Here is a 22,251-nt window from a genome sequence, read left to right as displayed (position 1 = left end):
AATTATTATAACACTTGGAGATACAACCAAGATTTACATTGCCATTAGATGTTATGTTGCACTCAGTGGCATGTAATTTGATGCCATGTTTTTTTGCAGTAATTTCTCACAACTGTTCTGTGCTACCCATTAAAATCAATGGTTTCTTTCTAAAGAGAATAGAAGTAAATGCATGGTGATGCTTGCTGAAAAGCACGTAGACAATTCCCTGATTGGAGTGGCAGGCAGATTTCATAAGTCTCTAGTTTGTAGCGTTACTCATATTTATATAGAGTTGAAAGTGTCTCATCTTAGAAAATGTATAGTGAAAGAACTAAGAGGGCATTAGGAAGGAATTATGTACAATTGAGTTTCAAATGTCTGATAAAAAATAGCATATGGCCTTTTAGATTTTCCTTATAAGCAGTTTGAAATAATAATAATAAACATGAACATTTTTGAGTGTTTACTGTGTGCCAGGTAATGTGTTAAGAACATTATGTGAATTATCTATTTTAATTCTCATAACAATTTAGGAGCAATATTCCTTTCATTCCTCTTTTCCATAAAAGAAAATTAGGTCTTAGGTTAAGAAATTTCCCTAAAGACATACAGCTATACTGTGACAGTGTTTCTGATGCCAACATACGAGCTCCTAACTAACTACTTCTTTAAATAAAGGTGAAAGTATCAATAACTACTCAGGTGAACAAAATATTTGCAATCGAGATAACAAAAAATCCAAAAAGCAAAAGGAATGTTTTCAACATTATCTCTAGAATTAAAATTGAAGCATTATCACTGATTCCTCCTTTTATTTCACATCCTTTCTATACCTCATTTAGCTTAACTTTCATAAACACAGGCTATGCATTTTGACTATGCATAGATCTTACCAACTGGAACTTTGTGGTGGTGGGGGAATATTATTAAATTCATTATGTGTATAGCTCTAACACACTTATAAAGATCACGTGTACAGAGTGTGATTATAGGGTTGGAGAGTGCAGGGTGGAAAACAAAATCCTAATATCTAAGAGGTTGCCTTATTCCTCTCTGGGCCTGAGCACCCAGCCCATATGCTAGGCTACTTTCAGTTTCACATCATCAGGCTTTGCCTTCTGCCTGGATCCTTTTATCATAGTGTCTACAATACTTACGGTTTTAAAGATCTGTCTCTCCCTCTACAGTCTAAATTCCCAGAGTAAATAGGCAGATTTTTATTCCTCTCTGTGTCTTCCACTGACATCTTGGTGCTTACCAAAAAGAGATACTTAAAAAAATTTTTTTTAATTTAAAGAATAACAATAAATTCATGATTGGAATATTAGGTAGTGGCTTCTCAATTTGAGGGAAGTTTGGAATAGATAACTTTGTAAGTCCCTTCTGTAATTATGTGTTTAATATTACAGGTCAGTAGAGAAAATAGCGCATGTATTTTGAATTTGGTGTGTAATGTTAAGGATATTGCCTACTCTTTGAATTTACTATAAAAAAGCATAGAATACACAAAAAAGAGAAATAATGTAACACATGTTCATGTATTCCCCATTCAGCTTAAGAAATAAAGCATTTTCTATAGGATTAAAGACCCCTCTTCTTTCTGCTCCTGCACAGAACTTGCTTCTACCCCTGAATTACAGATTTGCCATTCCCATACATTTCTTTATATGTTTTAATCATACCTTAACATATCTATGACAGATTTATAATGTCTGTATTTATATTTATAACATTGTTTTCTGTGCTAAAAAATCTTCTGTAAAAATGATGTCAAACTACACATTCTTCTACCTTTTTTCACCCAGTGTTTTGTGACTCATCAATGTTTTGTGTAGAGCTCTAATTCATGACCTTTAACTTTGAAAAGATAAAGAACAAAATAGCATAGACTCAGTCCTTGAGCACTTGGGAAGAGGCCACATGAAAATATGATCAGAAGCAGTCAGGGCTCCTCAGCTATGTTTGGGGTTGGTTCTGGTGTGTGTGTTACGGTTATAGACTGGAACACAGAAAGGTTCCTAATCAACTCCATGAAGAGCATGAGGGGCAAGAGAGGAGCTGTTGGGGGTTCAGTGACTCGAAAACAGGGAAACAGAGGTTACTTTTCTCTGTGATTTAGAAGGTATTGACCCTGGACTGAAAATGGGGGCACATTGGATGTTAATGAGAAATTAACATCGACGGAGATAAGAAATATCTGTGTGCCCTTGAGGTTAGTGAGAAGAGCTTGAGTGTGATATGTTTGGTGATGGGGAGTCAGTAATTATGTAGGGATCTGAGGGAGAACATTATAATGATCATGAGTAGAATGTATTGGAGAGGATGTAGAATCATGTCAGGGAAGTCAGTCATTAAGAGTGTTCTTTAAGTGAGGGATCAGCCATGGAGAGCATATGCTACAGGGGAAGCTGTGTCAAGGCGAAGAAGGATAAAACCAAAAGACAATTGTAGGGGAAAATCACAATTGTAGGCACAGCATCTTGATTAATCTCTCTCGCAAGAGGAGTGAAGAAGAGATTAGGGTTGATACACATTATCAGTGTTCCAAACCTGAAAATGAGCGTTTTTTCCTTTTAAACTACAAATTATGTAAATTAGGAAAGCTATCCCAATTGACAGAAAAACTTACTGGTTGATAGAGCATATAGATGATTGGGAATTAAAGGAAGATGAAAGACTTAGTTCATCCTCTCTCTCAACACTCTTAGGACTCTGTGAGGGTTTGGGGATTTGTGAGCAGGGGAGAATGAGAATAAACAAAGAGGAGGGGAAGAGAGTGAAAGTGCCAGGAACTTTCTGGAATGGATTAATTTACTCAAAGGTAAAATCAAAATGCAGAGGAAAAATGAGTTCCCACCTTCACCCTACCAACACTGGTTCAAATGCTAGCTCATTTGCAACTTTATTTTGCTTTATCTATGGCCAAGCTAGTCCAGTTGCTTCAAGCATGACATTCTTGAGGTCAAAGTCTTGAGTTTGATGCTTCTACAGAATAATTAACTTTGCTCTAACCTGTGGTCACAGCTCATATCCCAAACCCTGACAAGTTGCCTTTGTTTGCAAGAAGGGATGAGATGAAAGAACAGTACTGTGAGAACAACAACCCCAAAGCACACCCAGCAGACAGGGATCAGTAATGACATTTATTTATAAAAGATGAAATTTGGACTCATTTTCATTTTGTAGTCTTAAAAAATGAAAACATGAAACTTGCTATAAAGCATAAGGTCAAACTGACTGCTTCTAAATGAGCAAACTCAAAGAATACACTTAAAAATATTATAGCAATTAAAAAATCTTATTTTCCACCGTAACATGACTAGAATATCTATTAGCTAAATAATATAACTGATCATTACAATAAATAAAATAGCTTATACTATGAACTTTTTCCAGAAGGTTAGCATGATTTTTGATATTGAAATTATAGAGTTTTACCTCAGTTTTTATTAAATTTCACTTATTTTCCTTTTATTTAGATCCACAAAGTCATTAGCATTGCTCAAAGAGACTGGAAAATATAATATTCATTCTAAAGTCAATTGGGATTCTGTAAAGATTATTTCACACTTGAAAGCAAGTAAAACAAGTTTTTAAAATATTATATATTTTATTTCTATTCAGAAGTATTATAAGCAGGTTTTTATTTGTTTTGTTTTTGTGGAAGCTCTTATTCTTGTGGAATTCTTTTTGCTTTCTAATAATATTTTAAAAATATTTCTCTATATTTCAACGTTAGAATATTTTGTATATTGCCCTTTGTTCTAACGAATGATTTTGGAATATAAAAAATTCAAACAGTTTTTATTTAATCTACTTGGCTGTTTTAAAATTACAGTGAAAGGCAATATATAACATCTTTCTGTATTTTCTTTCATCACAATTGCATGCAATTGACTTATAAAATTATTCTTTGGTTTTCATGAAGACAGACTTGTATATTGAATATATTCTTCCTCTTTATAATTTCACCTCTTTATCGTCTGTTAGATTGTGTACCTATCGGATTTGAAGACTAAACATTTTTTTCAAATAAAAAAAAACCTGTCTTTATCAAACAGCTTTTTTTCATTTGCCTTTTCTCAAGTCTCTAGTGAGGGAAGGAAAACAAACATGGCCTTCATCTTATTTGTGAACGCACTACCTTGTTATCAATGTCACTATAAACTAAGCTGATCAAAAAAACCCTGTATGTTTTAACCCTAACTGTGGAAAGCATTTGGGTTAGACACATTTAAGCATGGCAGAATCAGAGAGGGTCTAGGTCTTGGCTAAACTAGCATAGGGTCAGCCAAAAAATTTCCAGTTCTTTTTTAATTTAGTTTTTTATTGTAAAAACAAGCATATAGAAAACCTTATACATTTGAAAAATATCTTTATATTACCTTAGAACATTTCCTGAACTTTTATCAATGTATATCCATGCATTTATATAGTCTTAGTTGGTAAATGTTGGCTCTGCTGACTTAATAGACACTTCATTTACTCACATTGTCTGCATACTTATGGTTCTAAATTATTTTGGGGGGGTTGATGAATGATTTTTAATTATGCAATGATAATTTTAAATTATTTTTAAATTGCATTAAAAATGTTTAAATTGCATATCCCTAAAGGTTAACTTTAGGGATTAAAAAACAATAAAGGATTTGAATTAACTAACAGACCTGAGAATTTGTCTTTACTAAATTATTCAGCAGAAGACAAAAGCTATGTGCAATTTACCATTATCAATGAAAATTGGAAACAATAAAAATAGTCTGTAATAAGTGCATGGTTCTTAAGAATATGATGATGTATCAGTTTGACCGACTACTGTGTAGTGATTAAAAATAACCGTTATCAGGCCTGATAAATATGGAGCCATATGTATAGAATTATGAAATGTGTAAGGCTCTGTATAAATATTGGAATAACTGTCTGAAAATGAAAACAGTTAAATTAGAGTGGTGGGATTGTGTAGTGTCTTGTCATTTTTATCAAAAACATTTTGAATATTTCTCCATTTAAAAGTGGCCTCTTTTAAAATTAATGTGCTGTATCCTAAGTATAGTTTGTGAGAGTAAGTTCATTGAAAATAGCATGATCTTGGTGGAAAAATAGTAGTTTAAAACCAAAAAGAAGCACTGGTCGCATAAAAACATTTAAATAGATGTTATTCCTGGAGGGAGGTTTTCCTTAAAAAAAAACCTCCATAAAACAAAAAAGAAAATAGGCAAATTCCAACTATTGAATGACACTGCATAGCAAATTAATATTAAAAATTGGTATGAAGAGACACTCTTTTGTAAATGGCATTATAGTGTAGTGACTAGGAGTCAGGTGACTTGATGTTTTTTGCTCAGACTCTGTTAATCAGTGGCTTTATGATCTTAAACACTCTGGACCGAGTTTCTTAATATGAAAAATGAGTGTTTGAACTAAATGACCTTTTAGGTCCCTTTCAACACTGAAATTCTATGATATTAATTATTAGGACTTGGACCAATTAAATCAGCTGAGGTAAGTGGTGGGAGAGAAGATCAGAATTAGTTCAGTGAAATTTGAACGCAAGATTTTCAAATATTGCAGTAAGAATATTTAACACGAGATACATCTTATTTTTAAGTGTACAATAAAGGCTCATTATTGTGCAACAGATCTCTAGAACTTTTTAATCTTGCAAAACTAAAACCCTACACCCATTAAATGACAACTCCTCATTTTCCCCTCCATCCAGTCCTTGGAAACCACCATTCTACATTCTGTTTCTATGAATTTGACTAGTCTAGATACCTAATTTAAGTGGAATCATGCATTATTTGTCTTTTTTTTTTTTTTTTTTTAAAGATAGTAGTCATCTTTTCTTTTTAAAATTTATTTATTTATTTTTGGCTGTGTTGGGTCTTCGTTTCTGTGTGAGGGCTTTCTCTAGTTGTGGCAAGCGGGGGCCACTCTTCATCGCGGTGCGCGGGCCTCTCACTATCGCAGCCTCTCTTGTTGCGGAGCACAGGCTCCAGATGCGCAGGCTCAGTAGTTGTGGCTCACGGGCCCAGTTGCTCCGCGGCATGTGGGATCTTCCCAGACCAGGGCTCGAACCCGTGTCCCCTGCATTGGCAGGCGGATTCTCAACCACTGCACCACCAGGGAAGCCCCCATTATTTGTCTTTTTGTGCATAATGTCCTCAAGGTTCATTCGTGTTGTGGTATATGACAGAATTTCCTTCTTTTTTAAGGCTGAATAATATTCCACTATATGTATATACCACATTTTGTTTATCCATTCATCTATCAAAGAACATTTAGGTTGCTTTCACCTCTTGGTTATTGTGAATAATGCTGCAATGAACATGGGTGTGCAAATATCTCTTTGAGATCCTATTTTCAATTCTTCTAGATATATACCAAAAAGTGGGATTGCTGGATCATATGGTAATTATTTTTAATATTTTGAGAAACCTCTATACCGTTTTCCATTGCAGGTGCACCATTTTCCATAGTTTTTAAGAATACATATTATTTTTAGAATAGTCTTAGCTTTATAGAAAAATTGCAGAAAGTATTAAAATTGCAAAAAATTAAAATTATAAAAATATGAGAGATATTAGAGTTCCCATACAACCTACACCTAATCTCCCCAATATCTCATGCTTATTAGTATGGTATATTAATTATAATTAATTGATATTGATAGATTTTATTAACTAAAATTTATACTTTAGATTTCCTCAGTTTTTACCTAGTGTACTTTTGTTGTTGTTTTTCCAGGATCCAATCCACTTTACCACACTGCATTTAATTATCATATCTCCTCAGATGTCTCTTGGCTGTGATAGTTTCTCACATTTTTCCTTGTTTTTAATGACTTTCACAGTTGTGATACATACTGGTCAAGTATTTTACAGAATGTCCCACAGTTAAGATTTCTCTGATGTTTTCCCCATGATTTGGCTGTGGTTGTGGTGTTTTGGAGGAAGACCACAGAGATAAAGTGTCATTTTCATCACATCCTATCAAGGGTACATACCATCAACATGACTTATTACTGTTGATGTTGACCTTGATCGCTTGGCTATGGTAATGTATTAGTTTGCTATGGCTGCCTAACAAAGTATGACACATTGGGTGCCTTAAACAACAGAAATTTATTGTCTCTTGGTTCTGGAGGCTAGAACTACAAGATCACATGTCCGCCGATTCAGTTCCTTCTGAAGGCTCTGAGGGAGAATCTCTTCCATGCCTTTCTCCTACCTACTGGTGGTTTGCCGGCAATTTTTTGGCATTTCTTGGCTTATAAATGCATCACCCTGATCTCTGCCCTCATTTTCTCCTGTGATATTGAGAGTAGAGCCTGGACACTGACACATCAAATATCAATGTTTTTTTTTCTCTGCAGTTAGAAACAATGGTATAAGAGAATCTCATAAATCCCTAATCCCACACCGTCCTGCTATCCTTCCTGTTACTGTATGAACAGTAGTTCTAATCTAAAGCCAGTCTGCCTACTTCTCTTTCCTATTCAATGATTTTATTTAAGAAATTTGTTTTCTCTCTCCTGCATCACCAGCTTTTTGCTCAGCACTGTCATTTCTTCTTGCTACCATCCTAGCCCAAGTCATCATCATCTCTCTCCTGGATGACTGCAATAGCCTCCCAATTGGCTTCCTTAGTTCCACCTTTGTCTCCGTATGGTCTAGTCTCAAAGATGCAAAGAAGATTCTTTAAAAACACCCATCAGATCATGTCTACTCAAAATTCTCTAATAGCTCCTCATTTTATGCAGATTAGAAACGATGGACCTACATGTCCCTGCGTGATGGGCTCCTCCTCTTGCTCTCGGACCACATCTCTGCTGCCCTTTCCCTCACTCAGTCTGCTCTCGACAGAGGCCTCCATGCTGTTCCTTGAACACCTCAGGACCTTTGCACTGTGTGTTTTGCATGGCTTACTTTATCACCTCCTTCAGGTCTTTGCTCGAATTAACTTTCTCAGTTAGGTCTATCCAGTCCACACTGGTTAAAAGTATGATCACCTGCTCATCAGTTCTGCCTCACTTGTTTCCATAACATTTATTACTTTTAACAGGCAATATACCCCTTATTTTTGGTGTGCATTTTCTGTCTCTTTCCATTAGAATATGAGCTCCATTAGGCAAAGATTTAAGTCTGTTAATCTTTCCTGTTTTTGTCTAATGGCCAGACCAATGCCTGACACTTGGTAGACTTTCAACAAATTTTAAAAAGAAATTTATATAATAATAATAAGATAATGACCAGCATATTGAATATTTTCTATGTGTTAAATAATCTTAATAGATTCTGTATACATATTAACACATTTAATCCTGAAAACAACTCTATAATGTAGGTACCATTATTTTCCCACTTTACAAATTAGGAAACAGGCCAAGTTCCCAAAGCTAATAAGTGGAGGGTCCAAGAAGTGTGGTCATTTTCTTATTACCTTATTTTTTTATTTTTAAATATTTTGCATTGAGTATGTATTTCCTTCATAATACCAACAAAATTTTAAAAGTCCTCCAAGTACTCCTTCTACTGTTACCTTACTCAACAATTTCTTACAAGATGTATTAGCTGAAATCTGTGATTCTTTTCCTTGACTATTTAAATGCTTATTTTCTATATATTGTTTATCCCTAAAATTAGCTCCTGTGGTTATAACTACTCTTTTAAAAATGAATCTCACAGATTTTAATATAGTGCTCATTTATTGATGTCTTGAATGAATATTGGGTGATAAACATTTGGGTTTATCCGACTTTAATAAGAATGTGTACGTTTGTGGGTGTGCATTTTGAAAGTAACAGTCTTTTTTTTTTTGAAAGTAGGAGTTATTAATGTTTGCTTCAGTTCTTTTACTTTGAAGTTGAACTACAGAATACTGAAGGACTTCAGCAAGCTAAAAGATCCTCTAAGCAGCCCCTTAAAACATGTCAATGAAATAATACAGGGTAATTATTTTGTTCTATTTTTAAAGATGGCACATAGAGGTTAAGTAATTTTCTTGAAAGCAGAACATTTACGTACTGTATTTTTAATTAGCTTAAATTACCTGTGTGATTTACTCCTAAAATTTGTATGAATGTACATGTGGTTCAAAAGCTAGCAACCTGATGATACAGAAGGCAAAGCGCCAACAAGTTTGTGGTAAAAATGAAAAAAATCACCATCAACCATTACAATCTCAATCTGGTAAAATGGTCTAGTGATATGTAACTGTAGTCATTATTTAGATAACTGAGTAATGGAGGTTAATTAGAAATCAGCACAGTATAAAGAAAAGTAAAATTTGGGTTAGTTAAAACAGTATTTGGGAATCAAAATTCCATAGCAGATAAATCTCTGAAAATATATCTAACCAAACTAAATAGAAGTTAAATGCTATATTTTACTTGGTACATGGGCACTTATTAGGGGAGTCATCTGTCATAGTGTTAATCTCTGCCTTCCTGGTGTGTGTGTGTGTGTGTGTGTGTGTGTGTGTGTGTGTGTGTGTGTGTGTGTGTGTGTGTGTGGTCATAAAATGAGGCTCATATACAAGCGGTAGTTTTTATAAAACAATAAAAACAAAATAATTTAGCAACTGACAGATTGACATAGTTTTCAATCTCTAACATGATTACTAAAGGCAAGATAGAAATTAATGACAAGGAAGTTAGTAGAGGACTGAGATGATATGTTTTTTGTATGTACTATGTATGGTGCACAGATACAGAGAGAAGCTTTATGGAAGATCTACTTCTTAAGTTAGCCCACTCTGAGCATTATTCCTTCACAGAATTTGCACACACCTTCCATGGTAGATAGTTTCCAAAATGACTGCCATAATATCCTTCTCTCCCTATATGCATATACTGCTTGTTATTTGCTCCTGGTTTAGCCTTCGTGCATTGTTTATCCAACAGAATGCAGTAGAAGTAACATTCTGGGTCTTACAAGATTAGTCCAAAAACAGTCTTGCAGCTTCTACTTAGGCCCATTGAATGCCTGCTTTGGGATGTTTCTATTTGGAAACCAGCCCCCAGGCAGTGAGAAGTCAGTTGAAACCACATGGAGAGACCATATAGCTGCCCTGGTAGACAACAAAGATGAGCTTCTAGGCAACAGATAGCATCACTGACAATATGAATGAGCCACCTTAGATGTCTGGCCCAGTGGAGTCTTCAGATCACTCCAGCCGTAGCTGCCAACTTACTGTAACTTCATAAGGAATTCAAAAAAACAATCAACCAATTGAGATCAGTCGACCTACAAAACCATGGGAAATCACAATAAATGGTTGTTTTAACCCCTGAGTTTTGCAGTACTTTTTTCCCACAGTAATAAATAACTAGAACAAAAAATAATGCTAGAGGTTGGTTGCTGCCTTCACAAAAACTTAAAACATGTGGCCATTCTTTGAAACTGAGAGGCAGACACAAGCTGAAGGGATCTCAAGAGGATTATTTTGGTAGATTTGAAAGGCATGGAGGGAATTTTATTAGAGGATAAAGAAAAGTGACCCATTTTATATTTGTTGTATCAAAATGTTTGGCAACACTTGGGATTTAAGCAGAAAACAGAAAATACTATAATGGATTTTGATGAAGATTTCCAGAACCATAAAAGTGCAACTGTGTTTTGAAAGCCGTGTATGATCAGGTACAGATAGAGAGAGAAGGGATGAAAAGCGAATTGTTCATTTTCAAAAATAATTTCGAGGAAATATAACAGAGTCTGGAAATTCTAGGTCAAAAATTAAATCGTTTCTCATTCTTGGACTTTCACAATGACAAAAAAGCTTTCAAAATAAGGAACGGACTCTGGGCAAAGATCAAATACAAGGTCTTGCCAGTAAAATGAGGCTTCGGGGTAGCAATGTTCAGACTGAAGTTGTGGTTATAAGGCCTTTTGTTAAGACTTCAGAAATATTTAAGGCAGTGCTTTGTGTACCATCTCAGCTAAGAAAGAAGACTTCTAAGAATCTTAAGGGTATACTTCCTAGGCATTTTAAGCTGGGAAGTATGATAATGATATATCTTTTAGACTCTCTCTCTAGACAAAAAGATTTCTAAAATCTTTATAGCACTGTGTCATGATTCTCAGCTCTAACCAGAATGGGGCTTGTCTCAAAGAAATTTTTGACTATGCCTTCAGTCAAGTAAATTGAACCCTAATAAGATTTATAAGAAATGTCTAACATTTTAGGGATATTGGATGAATAAAAATGTCATCATTTTAGAGTAAAAAAGGCAGAGGCAGTTCAAAATGAAAGCCTTCAGGGCCCCCAACTTTCTGTGGGCAGAAAGCAAGATGAGAGCTATTTTAGCTGCACACACTGGTCATTTATTATGGAAGACTTGGCTCTCAGAACCAAGAGTCTGGAAAATGGACTTAAGAGCCATGGAGAGTCATTCCTAGAGGGTAGATTTTAAGCTAACCAGGTAACTGGTGACATGCACAGAGGTGGACTGGTGATGGCTATGTGCCCCCATCCTCTTTTCCACTTTTGAAAGGGGAATGTCTATTACAATTTTCTTATCCCTGTAACACCCTTTTGTACTGGGTTTGAGAAGAAGGCATAGAAGAGGCAGAGACATTATAGTTCACAGATTTTCAGACTGCGAGGGAGAGGACTCATACCTGATAACCTGGAGTTAAACCCAATTTAGATGCTAAGATCCTGGGTTTAAAACTAGTACTGTAATGAGGTGAGCTTCAAGCTCTTATTTGGTGAATAACTGGATGTCCCAAGAGACATGAATCATGGATCCCATAGGGCAGTCTGTGGAGGACAGTCTTGAAGATGCTCATCATCAATTCCTCCCCTTGCTATCCATGCCTACTGCTCCTCACATTAAAGGGTGAAATCCCCTCTCTCCCTAAATCTGGACTGTCTCTAGTGACTTATTTAACTCATAAAATATGGTGAATGTGACATTCTGGGGCTAAGTTAAAAGGCTTGCACTACACTTGGGCATCTTAAAATGCTGACTCTTAGAATTTATCCTTAATAAAAACCCACCACACCATGAGAAGCACAAGGTACAAAGAATAGCTATTCCATTAAAAAATCCAGTTGAGTTTTAGTCTAGAGCCATAATCCACTATCTGTCATGGGAATGAGCTATATTGGAATTTAAGCCTTCATTTGACTCCAGTCTCAGCCTCCTTTTGACTGCAACTGCATAAAAGACCTCAAGGATAGCCAAGGTGAGCTTGTCAACAAAGAGAACTATAAATGATTCTAACAAATTAATGGTTTAAACCAACGAGCACTGGGATGGTTTATTTGCAGCAATAGATAACTGGAACACCATCATTGTGGCAATCTGGGAGCAGGTTAGGGGAGAGAGAGCTTATCCATGATGATAGCAAGCAGGAGGTGATTTTTGGATGTTGTGGGACAGGCCAGCATCCTGCACACCTCTGTGGACCTTTCTATCGTACAGAACACAACCTTAAGCTGCTTGGGGAGGGGTAGCAAACACTCTCATCTATAAGATGTGAATGAAGCAATAAGCAGTAGCACGAGGAATAGAGGCAAAGCTCTGCTGTCTTTCCAAGGTTCTTCTCTATGATGAAGTACTAGCCTCTGAGGGAAGGGCAAGTGTTCTTAGGTCTTATATGAACACCAAGCAGTGTTTTCCTACTACTGAAGCAGTGGTAGGAAACTCCCACCTAGTAGCAACCACAGATACAAGGCAGAATTTGGCTCCCATGAGGAAGTGGATTATCAATGCTAAAATAATCCCACCCCAAGGTCCAGATGTATATGGCCTCCCCTAAGGCTGAAGTGAGACAAGGATAATATAGAACCTCCCACCCCTAAAACAAAGTTGGTACTTATTAACAAGCAATATCAGCCAACGACTGAGGGAAAGACAAGAATGTGGAGAGAGACCCTTTCTGTGGTATGGGCATGCAAAGATGGTGAAAGCTGAATGTGGAACATAAGTGCTCAAAAAAAACTGTGTTGCACCCCAATCTGCCCTCCTATGATGCAATGCTAGTTGACAACCAGAGGAACTGAAGCTTGTAATATACTGACATTAACTGTACAAGCAACAAACCCAAAACTCAGCTAAGTTTCTGATTAGACTGACTGAACAGCCCTCCATTCTAATGGTCTGAATGAAGAAAAGCCCATATTCATATTAAATATTATTTATCTCAGTCTCTATAGATCTAAAGCCCATGACTGGAATTCAGTGAAAAATTATAAGATATGCAGAAAAATAAGAAAAACTAGTTATTGTCAAGTGATAAATAATCAATAGGACCAGATTCAAACACAATACAGTCCATCCTTTGAAACTTTGAAGCCAGGCATTGACTTCTCCTCTCTAGCTATGAAAATCCTAGATGGCATCTTCTTCCAATAGAAGGCTGTTTTGTATACATTGAAAATATGTTGTTTAGTGTAGCCACCTTCATGAATTATCTTAGCTAGATCTTCTGGAAGACTTGCTGCAGCTTCTACATTAGCACTAGATGCTTTACCCTGCACTTTGATGTTATGGAGATGACATATTTCCTTAAACCTCATAAACCAACCTCTGAAAGCCTCAAACTTTTCTTCTGCAGCTTCCTCACCTCTCTCAACCTTCATAGAATTGAAGACAGTTAGGGCGTTGTGCTGGATTAGGTTTTGGCTTAAGAGAATATTGTGGCTAGTTTGATTTTTCTATCCAAACCACTAAAACTTTCTCCATGTCATCAATAAGCCTGTTTTGCTTTCTTATCGTTTGTGTGTTCACTGGAGGAGCACTTTTAATTTCCTTCAAGAACCTTTCCTTTGCATTCACAACTTGGCTAACTGTTGGCACAGGAGGCCTTTGAGCCTATCTAAGCTTTCAACACAGCTTCCTCTCTAAGCTTAATCGTTTCTAGCTTTTAATTTAAAGTGAAAGATGTGTGACTCTTTCTCTAGAACACTTAGACACCGTTTTAGAGTTATTAATTGGCCTAATTTCAATATTGTTGTATCTTAGGGAAGAGGTAGGCCTGAGAAGATGAAGAGAGAGGGGGAATGATCAGTTGCTGGAGCAGTCAGAACAGACAACATTTATCACTCAAGTTCGCCTTCTAATGCAGTGCCTCAAAACAATGACAATAGTAACATCGAAGATCACTGATCACAGATCACCATAACAAATATAATAATAATGAAAAAGTTTGAAATACTGTGAGAATCACTAAAATGGAAAACAGAGACATGAAGTGAGCAAATGCTGTTGGAAAAAAGGCGCTGATAGACTTGCTTGATGCAAGGTTGTCACAAACCCTCAATTTGTAAAAAATGCAATACCTTCGAGACACAATAAAGTGAAGCACAATAAAAAGAGGTATGGCTATATTGGAAGAAGTAAAATGTCAACCCACAATTTTATATCCAGTTCAAAGATCTCTCAAAAATGAAAATAGATGGAAGCTTTTTTTTTTTTGAAGAGAGAGAATTTCTTTTTTAGCAGACCTGCACTACAAGGAATGTTCTTCATTTAGAAAAAATATGCCAGAAGAGACTTCTCTACACAAAGAAATGAAGCGCTCAAGAAATAGTAAAATAGAAGGTACATATATGTACCATTATGTGTTGCTATGCACCACTCTAGATCTTTTTGTCTTTCTCTTTTGAACACCAAATTACACAATGGAGGAACGAGCCCTTAGATAAATTTTTTCTCCTTTTCTTCCAAATCTACATCACAATAACCAATTGTAGAGCTGCCTTATGTTCTTTATTTGGATTCTTCAGGAAAGTAGCTCCAGGTGGAGCAATTAGCCACATTTGATACAAACGGTTATCAGTTTGATAACACATCAAAAAAAAAAAAAAGCTTTTTTCCTTTCTAACTCCACTCTCCCTTTCATCATTTATAAAAACTGAGGCTATGCGTCTTAATGAAATAATAGTGTATGTTTTTACCAATCTCTGCTTTCAGTGGAATCTGGGACAGATGTTGAGATTGGTTAGTTAAACTGCTCAGCATAGTGATACATAGCTGTACATAGACCTGGGTTTTTTCTAGGTTTCTGCTCCACCAACATCAGGTGAGCTTTCTCTTGGTTGCAAGATGCTGTGGATTCCATTCTCATGACAACCTCTCAGTTCAGAAAAAGTTTTTATCAGAGTGGACAATCTGTCCCAAATGACATGCAGCAGAGTTCCCCCATGTAACATTGGCCAGAGCCACGTAGCCTGCCAGGCCTAAACTAATCACTTTAGGGAATTAAGACCAGTGTGAATGGGAATGAGACCAGTGTGACCCATTTAGACAAATAATGATTCATTCTTGGGCCTGAGGACAGTGGCCATCTCCCATGAAAGATATAAAGGATGTGGTGTGGAATCTAACAGAATCAGTTTGGTTAGGAACTTCTATAGATTGTAATCAGGCAACTGCTTCCCCCTCTGTCCAACTCTTTGTCCAAGAGTTATTTCAAACTCCCCTGTTGAAAATTGACAAAGAATCAAGCATAGGGGCTTCCCTGGTGGCACAGTGGTTGAGAATCTGCCTGCTAATGCAGGGGACACGGGTTCGAGCCCTGGTCTGGGAAGATCCCACATGCCGTGGAGCAACTGGGGCCGTGAGCCACAATTACTGAGCCTGCGCGTCTGGAGTCTGTGCTCCGCAACAAGAGAGGCCGCGATAGTGAGAGGCCCGCGCACTGCGATGAAGAGTGGCCCCCGCTTGCCGCAACCAGAGAAAGCCCTCGTGCAGAAACGAAGACCCAACACAGCCAAAAATTAATTAATTAATTAATTAATTAGTTAATTAAAAAAAGAATCAAGCATAGAGAAAATAAGCAAAGATTTCTCAGGTTAGAGAGCATGGCTGACTGAATATGCAACACAGAAGCCATCTAAGCCCTCTGTAAGCATTCAAGCCATCGGAGTTTTGCAGTGTGTATTGGGGAGAAGCAAAGCTTCTTTGGCAATAACAGTGTGTGTTAAAATGAACACTTAACAAATTTGGAAGTAAAGACTCATGATCTGTATCCTACAAGAGGATGGTGACCAAACCGGGACAGAACAGAATGGAGCATAAATAGTGTGGAAGGAAATAACAGTATAAGCTAAAGCTGCACAATGAAACAAGAGGAATGCAGACCAAGCCAGAACAATGTTATTTACCAGTTTTTACCACTTCCTCAGAAATAGAAGTAGATATTAGCAACATGTGGAAACATAAGAGTTGTTGAATCTAATTATGCCCAGGCTAGTTCTATATTCAATATAATCCTACTCACTAGGAGGTTCAGGCATATTTTTTTTCTCTCTCTTTCCCTTTCTTTGCACCTCCTCCTTTCCTTTCTCCCTCTCCCACCCCCACCCCACCCTCTCTGCTCTCATTCTCATTCACACACACACATACACTCACACAAACACACACATACACACGCAACCTTTATACTGATAAAATCTGGAATTATACCTGGTAGATATTTGGACTGAGTGGAAATCATAAGTTTATTAAGAGTGGTCACACCCTTGCAAAATATTGCATTAACAAGACTTATATTCTATTTCTGTGTTTACACATCACAACGGCACATTCCCCTTTGCACAACAACAATGCAATTGTAGAGTGTGCCACAAATTGGCTTTGCGGGTCTACACACATCGCTATGTCCCATAAGCATGCCATTAAGAACTACTTATGGTCTACTTATTTCTCTGCCACGACTTCTACTTTTTCTCTTCCACTGACCAAAATTTCTCACTTTTTTATTTCCGTTAAACTTCTGTTCATGTGTATTGTTCACTCATCTTTCTTACTCCAGTTGTTTTTAAACCTGACAGGCTAAAATCCCATTACAGAATTGAAGTTAATATCTCAGAAAAGGGCAAGACTTTAGAATTTATACTTTATTACAATAATATCTTAGGCTTTCATGCATCTAATATACATGCAGCTTATTCTTAAATAGAAATAAGTTTTTAAAGGGTGCATGCAATAACCAAGGCTTTCAAATCCTCCCAATAGTAAATGACAAAAAATTAACTTAATATCTTTATTCCTCCAAAAGCTTTTATGCAATGCCTTGCTGTTATTTTCTTTACAAAACTTTATACTTTGGATATTTAATTATACAATTTCAATAGATTTAAATTAAAAAAGAGTCACTTTCCAATTATCTAAATCATGAGATTAAGGCTACATTATGACTCTCAGATGAATGATTTAGAAAGAAAATTTATATTAACAACCTCAGAATTATTATTAGTCACTGTTAAAAATATATTTTTATTTCTATCTGTTTCATGTTTTTCTTAACAATGATCTTATTCTATATAGTCAATGATTAACATGTTTTTCCTACCGTTAGAATGTACACCTAGGAGAGTGATACATGAGGCTCTTAAGCCTCAATGTTTAAAGGAAGAATAAACGGATGAATAAATAACAAAGATAGGTAAGTGCATCTACTATCTATTAAGTGCTATATACTGTAACTAATACACCTACAGTAAAAGCTTTGCTCTTTGAAACAAACACATCCTTACAGATGGCCAATAGACACATGAAAAGATATTCAACATCGCTAATTATTAGAGAAATGCAAATCAAAACTACAATAAGGTACCACCTCACACCAGTCAGAATGGCCATTATAAAAAGTCTACAATCTGTATATCTTCTTTGGAGAAATGTCTATTTAGGTCTTCTGCCCATTTTTGGATAGGGTTGTTTGTTTTTTTATTATTGAGCTGCATGAGCTGCTGGTAAATTTTGGAGATTAATCCTTTGTCAGTTGCTTCATTTGCAAATATTTTTTCCCATTCTGAGAGGTGTCTATTCATCTTGTTTATGGTTTCCTTTGCTGTTCAAAAGATTTTAAGTTTCATTAGGTCCCATTTGTTGATTTTTATTGCCATTTCTCTATGAGGTGGGTCAAAAAGGATTTTGCTGTGATTTATGTCATGGAGTGTTCTGCCTATGTTTTCCTCTAAGAGTTTGATAGTGTCTGGCCTTACATTTAGGTCTTTAATCCATTTTGAGTTTATTTTTGAGTATGGTGTTAGGGAGTGTTCTAATTTCATTCTTTTACATGTAGCTGTCCAGTTTTCTCAGCACCACTTATTGAAGAGGCTGTCTTTTCTCCATTGTATGTCTTGCCTCCTTTATCAAAAATAAGGTGACCATATGTGCATGGGTTTATCTCTGGGCTTTCTATCTTGTTCCATTGATCTATATTTCTACTTTTCTGCCAGTACCATACTGTCTTGATTACTGTAGCTTTGTAGTATAGTCTGAAGTCAGGGAGCCTGATTCCTCCAGTTCCGTTTTTCTTTCTCAAGATTGCTTTGGCTATTTGGGGTCTTTTTTGTTTCCATACAAATTGTGAAATTTTTTGTTCTAGTTCTGTGAAAAAAGCCCTTGGTAGTTTGATAGGGATTGCATTGAATCTGTAGATTGCTTTGGATAGCATAGTCATTTTCACAATGTTGATTCTTCCAATCCAAGAACATGGTATATCTCTGCATCTGTTTGTATCATCTTTAGTTCCTTTCATCAGTGTCTTATATTTTTCTGCATACAGGTCTTTTGTCTCCTTAGGTAGGTTTCTTCCTAGGTATTTTATTCTTTTTTTTGCAATGGTAAATGGGAGTGTTTCCTCTATTTGTCTTTCAGATTTTTCATCATTAGTGTATAGGAATGCAAGAGATTTCTGTGCACTTATTTTGTATCCTGCTCCATTACCAAATTCATTGATTAGCTCTAGTAGTTTTCTGGTAGCATCTTTAGGATTCTCTATGTATAGTATCATGTCATCTGCAAACAGTGACAGCTTTACTACTTCTTTTCTGATTTGGATTCCTTTTATTTCTTTTTCTTCTCTGATTGCTGTGGATAAAACTTCAAAAACTATGTTGAATAACAGTGGTGAGAGTGGACACCCTTGTCTTGTTCCTGATCTTAGAGAAAATGGTTTCAGTTTTTCACCATTGAGAACGATGTTGGCTGTGGGTTTGTCATATATGGCCTTTATTATGTTGAGGTAAGTTCCCTCTATGCCTACGTTCTGGAGGGTTTTTATCATAAATGGGTGTTGAATTTTGTCAAAAGCTTTTCCTGCATCTATTGAGATGATCATATGGTTTTTCTCCTTCAATTTGTTAATATGGTTTATCCAACAAACACATGAAAGGATACTCAACATCACTAATCATTAGAGAAATGCAAATCAAATCTACAATGAGATATCACCTCACACCCGTCAGAATGGCCATCATCAAAAAATCTACAAACAATAAATGCTGGAGAGGGTGTGGAGAAAAGGGAACCCTCTTGCACTGTTGGTGGGAATGTAAATTGATACAGCCACTATGGAGAACAGTATGGCAATTCCTTAAAGAACTAAAAATAGAACTACCATATGACCCAGCAATCCCACTCCTGGGCATATACCCTGAGAAAACCATAATTCAAAAAGAGGCATGTACCACAATGTTCACTGAAGCTCTATTTACCATAGCCAGAACATGGAAGCAACCTAAGTGTCCATCGACAGATGAATGGATAAAGAAGATGTGGTGCATATATACAATGGAATAGTACTCAGCCATAAAAAGAAACAAAATTGAGTTATTTGTAATGAGGTGGATGGACCTAGAGTCTGTCATACAGAGTGAAGTAAGTCAGAAAGAGAAAAATATCGTATGCTAACACATATATATGGAATCTAAAAAAAAAAAAAGGTTCTGATGAACCTAGGGGCAGGACAAGAATAAAGATGCAGACATAGAGAATGGACTTGAGGACATGGGGAGGGGGAAGGATAAGCTGGGATGAAGTGAGAGAGTGGCATGGACATATATATACACTACCAAATATAAAATAGATAGCTAGTGGGACGCAGCCATACAGCACAGGGAGATCAGCTCGGTGCTTTGTGTCCACCTAGAGGGGTGGGATAGGGAGGGTGGGAGGGAGATGCAGGAGGGAGGAGATATGGGGATATATGTATATGTATAGCCAATTGACTTTGTTATAAAGCGGAAACTAACACACCATTATAAAGCAATTATACTTCAATAAAGTTGTTTAAAAAAAAAGTCTACGGATAATAAATGCTGGAGAGGGTGTGGAGAAAAAGGAACCTTCCTACAGTTTGGTGGGAATGTAAATTGGTGCACCCACTATGGAAAACAGTATGTAGATTCCTTCAAAAACTAAAAATAGAGCTACCATATAATCCTGCAATCCCACTCCTGGGCATATATCTGGAGAAAACTCTTAATTCAAAAGATACACTCACCCCAATGTTCACAGCAGCACCATTTACAATAGCCAAGACGTAGAAGCAATCTAAGTGCCCATCAACAGATGAATGGATAAATAAGATGTGGTATATACATATATATTATATATATACAGTGGAATGTTATTCAGCCATAAAAAAGAATGAAATAATGCCATTTGCAGCAACATGGATGGACCTAAAGATTATCATATTAAGTGAAGTAAATCGGACAAAGACAAATATTATATGATATCTCTTATATGTGGAATCTATAATATAATAGAAAAATTTATTTACAAAACAGAAACAGACTCACAGATATAGAAAACAAACATGGTTATCAAAGGGGAGAGTGGGGGAAGGATAAATTAGGAGTATGGGATTAACAGATACCTACCATTATATATAAAATAGATAGACAACAAGGATTTAATGTATAGCACAGGGAACTATACTCAATACTTTGTAATAACTTATAAGGGGAAAGAATCTGGAAAAGAACAGATAGATAGATAGGTAATCTATCTCTATATATCTGAATCACTTTGCTGTATACCTGAAACTAATACAATATTGTAAATCAACTATACCTCAATTAAAAAAAAAAAAAAGGAAAACTTCCGGCTCCAACGGCTTGGGGCTTATGCTGATGGAGCGGAGGCAGCAGGGTCAGGATGGTGCTGCTGGAGAGTGAGCAGTTCCTGACGGAGCTGACCAGGCTCTTCCAGAAGTGCCGGTTGTCGGGCAGCGTGTTCATCACCCTGAAGAAGTATGATGGTCGAACTAAACCCATTCCAAGGAAGGGTTCTGTGGAGGGCTTTGAGCCCTCAGACAACAAGTGTCTGTTAAGAGCTACTGACGGGAAAAAGAAGATCAGCACTGTGGTGAGCTCCAAAGAAGTGAATAAGTTTCAGATGGCTTATTCAAACCTACTGAGAGCTAACATGGACGGGCTGAAGAAGAGGGACAAAAAGAGCAAGAGTAAGAAGAGCAAAGCAGCGCAGTGAAGGGCACCAGATTCCCGCGTTCACCAGTTAACCACTGAATTGCTATTTTTCCTTTGGTTTTTACTTTTGGCCACAAAGTTGGGTTTCTGATTCCCCTACAATAACTGTCTTCATGTGAGATTAGGGTCATTTTTGGATGGAAGAAGGGCTGCAGTGTTTACAGGGTAGTTACAAGAAGCCAGTTTATTTTATATCTGGCTAAGTGGTCTGTGTTGTATGGTTGTATGTTTCTGGATAATAGTTTACAGTCTCTGTAGCCGTCTGTGAAGAGCACTGTATCATTAAACCTGTATTTATCAAAAAAAAAAAAAAAAAAAAAAAAGTCCTCCCTCCCCCTGATGCTAAGGGCAGCTTGTATAACTAGGTGGCAAAGTAAAGGTACCTTCCTCCTTTCATCCATGCCTACTGACATTTTGTGCTATGAGATGAAGTCTTAAATGTCCAAGATTTCTTCCTGTCTGAACTGTATACATTTTGCCTCTCTTCTATTTTTATGTTTCATGTATTCCCACCATATTTTCCTTGATATCTCACCTCTTCTACCTTTATACTGTGATGGTTAGGTTGCTTAGACTGAAGCAAATCTATACATGTCAACATGTGCTTGGAGATAATGGACAGGATGGATAGAACCTGGGAAAGTTGACTCAACATCTGCATCAGCTCAGCCCATGACCATTCTTCAGTTTTTTTGTTTTTGTATCATTACGCTTTGCTTCATGAAGGTGAAGAACTGGTTTAATAATGAAGGGCCTACAAACTTTATTGGAAAAAATATCTCTTTGGTAGAATTCCATAGGAATGTCCAGCTGCCCAATGGAGAGTCCCTTTGATTTCGAAATTTTCTGTTAGAACCAAATTGTAAAATTATTGCTAATAAATATTTTCCACCTATAGTAAATACCCCCAATTACAATAAAAAATAAATACATTTCTTTTTCTACAATAAAAAATTATCTGAAAGTAATAGAAAATAATAATATTAAGGTAAATGCTATAAATATAATTTTTAACTTAGATACAATTTTATA

The 22,251-nt window shown here is 36.4% G+C and overlaps 1 protein-coding gene across 1 annotated transcript; it reads left to right on the top strand.

Moving 5' to 3' along the window:
* Nucleotides 1–20,833: 20,833 nt before the first annotated feature.
* On the top strand, nt 20,834–21,519 carry LOC102997677 (signal recognition particle 14 kDa protein). The gene has a single exon (XM_007195972.2). It carries the CDS (start codon nt 20,888–20,890, stop codon nt 21,218–21,220), a length of 333 nt encoding a protein of 110 aa, XP_007196034.2. The 5' UTR covers nt 20,834–20,887; the 3' UTR covers nt 21,221–21,519.
* Nucleotides 21,520–22,251: the final 732 nt, after the last annotated feature.

The sequence above is a fragment of the Balaenoptera acutorostrata genome, chromosome 14 (assembly GCF_949987535.1).
Source record: "Balaenoptera acutorostrata chromosome 14, mBalAcu1.1, whole genome shotgun sequence".
NCBI lineage: Eukaryota > Metazoa > Chordata > Mammalia > Artiodactyla > Balaenopteridae > Balaenoptera > Balaenoptera acutorostrata.
This window is presented reverse-complemented; position numbering and strand designations above follow the sequence as displayed.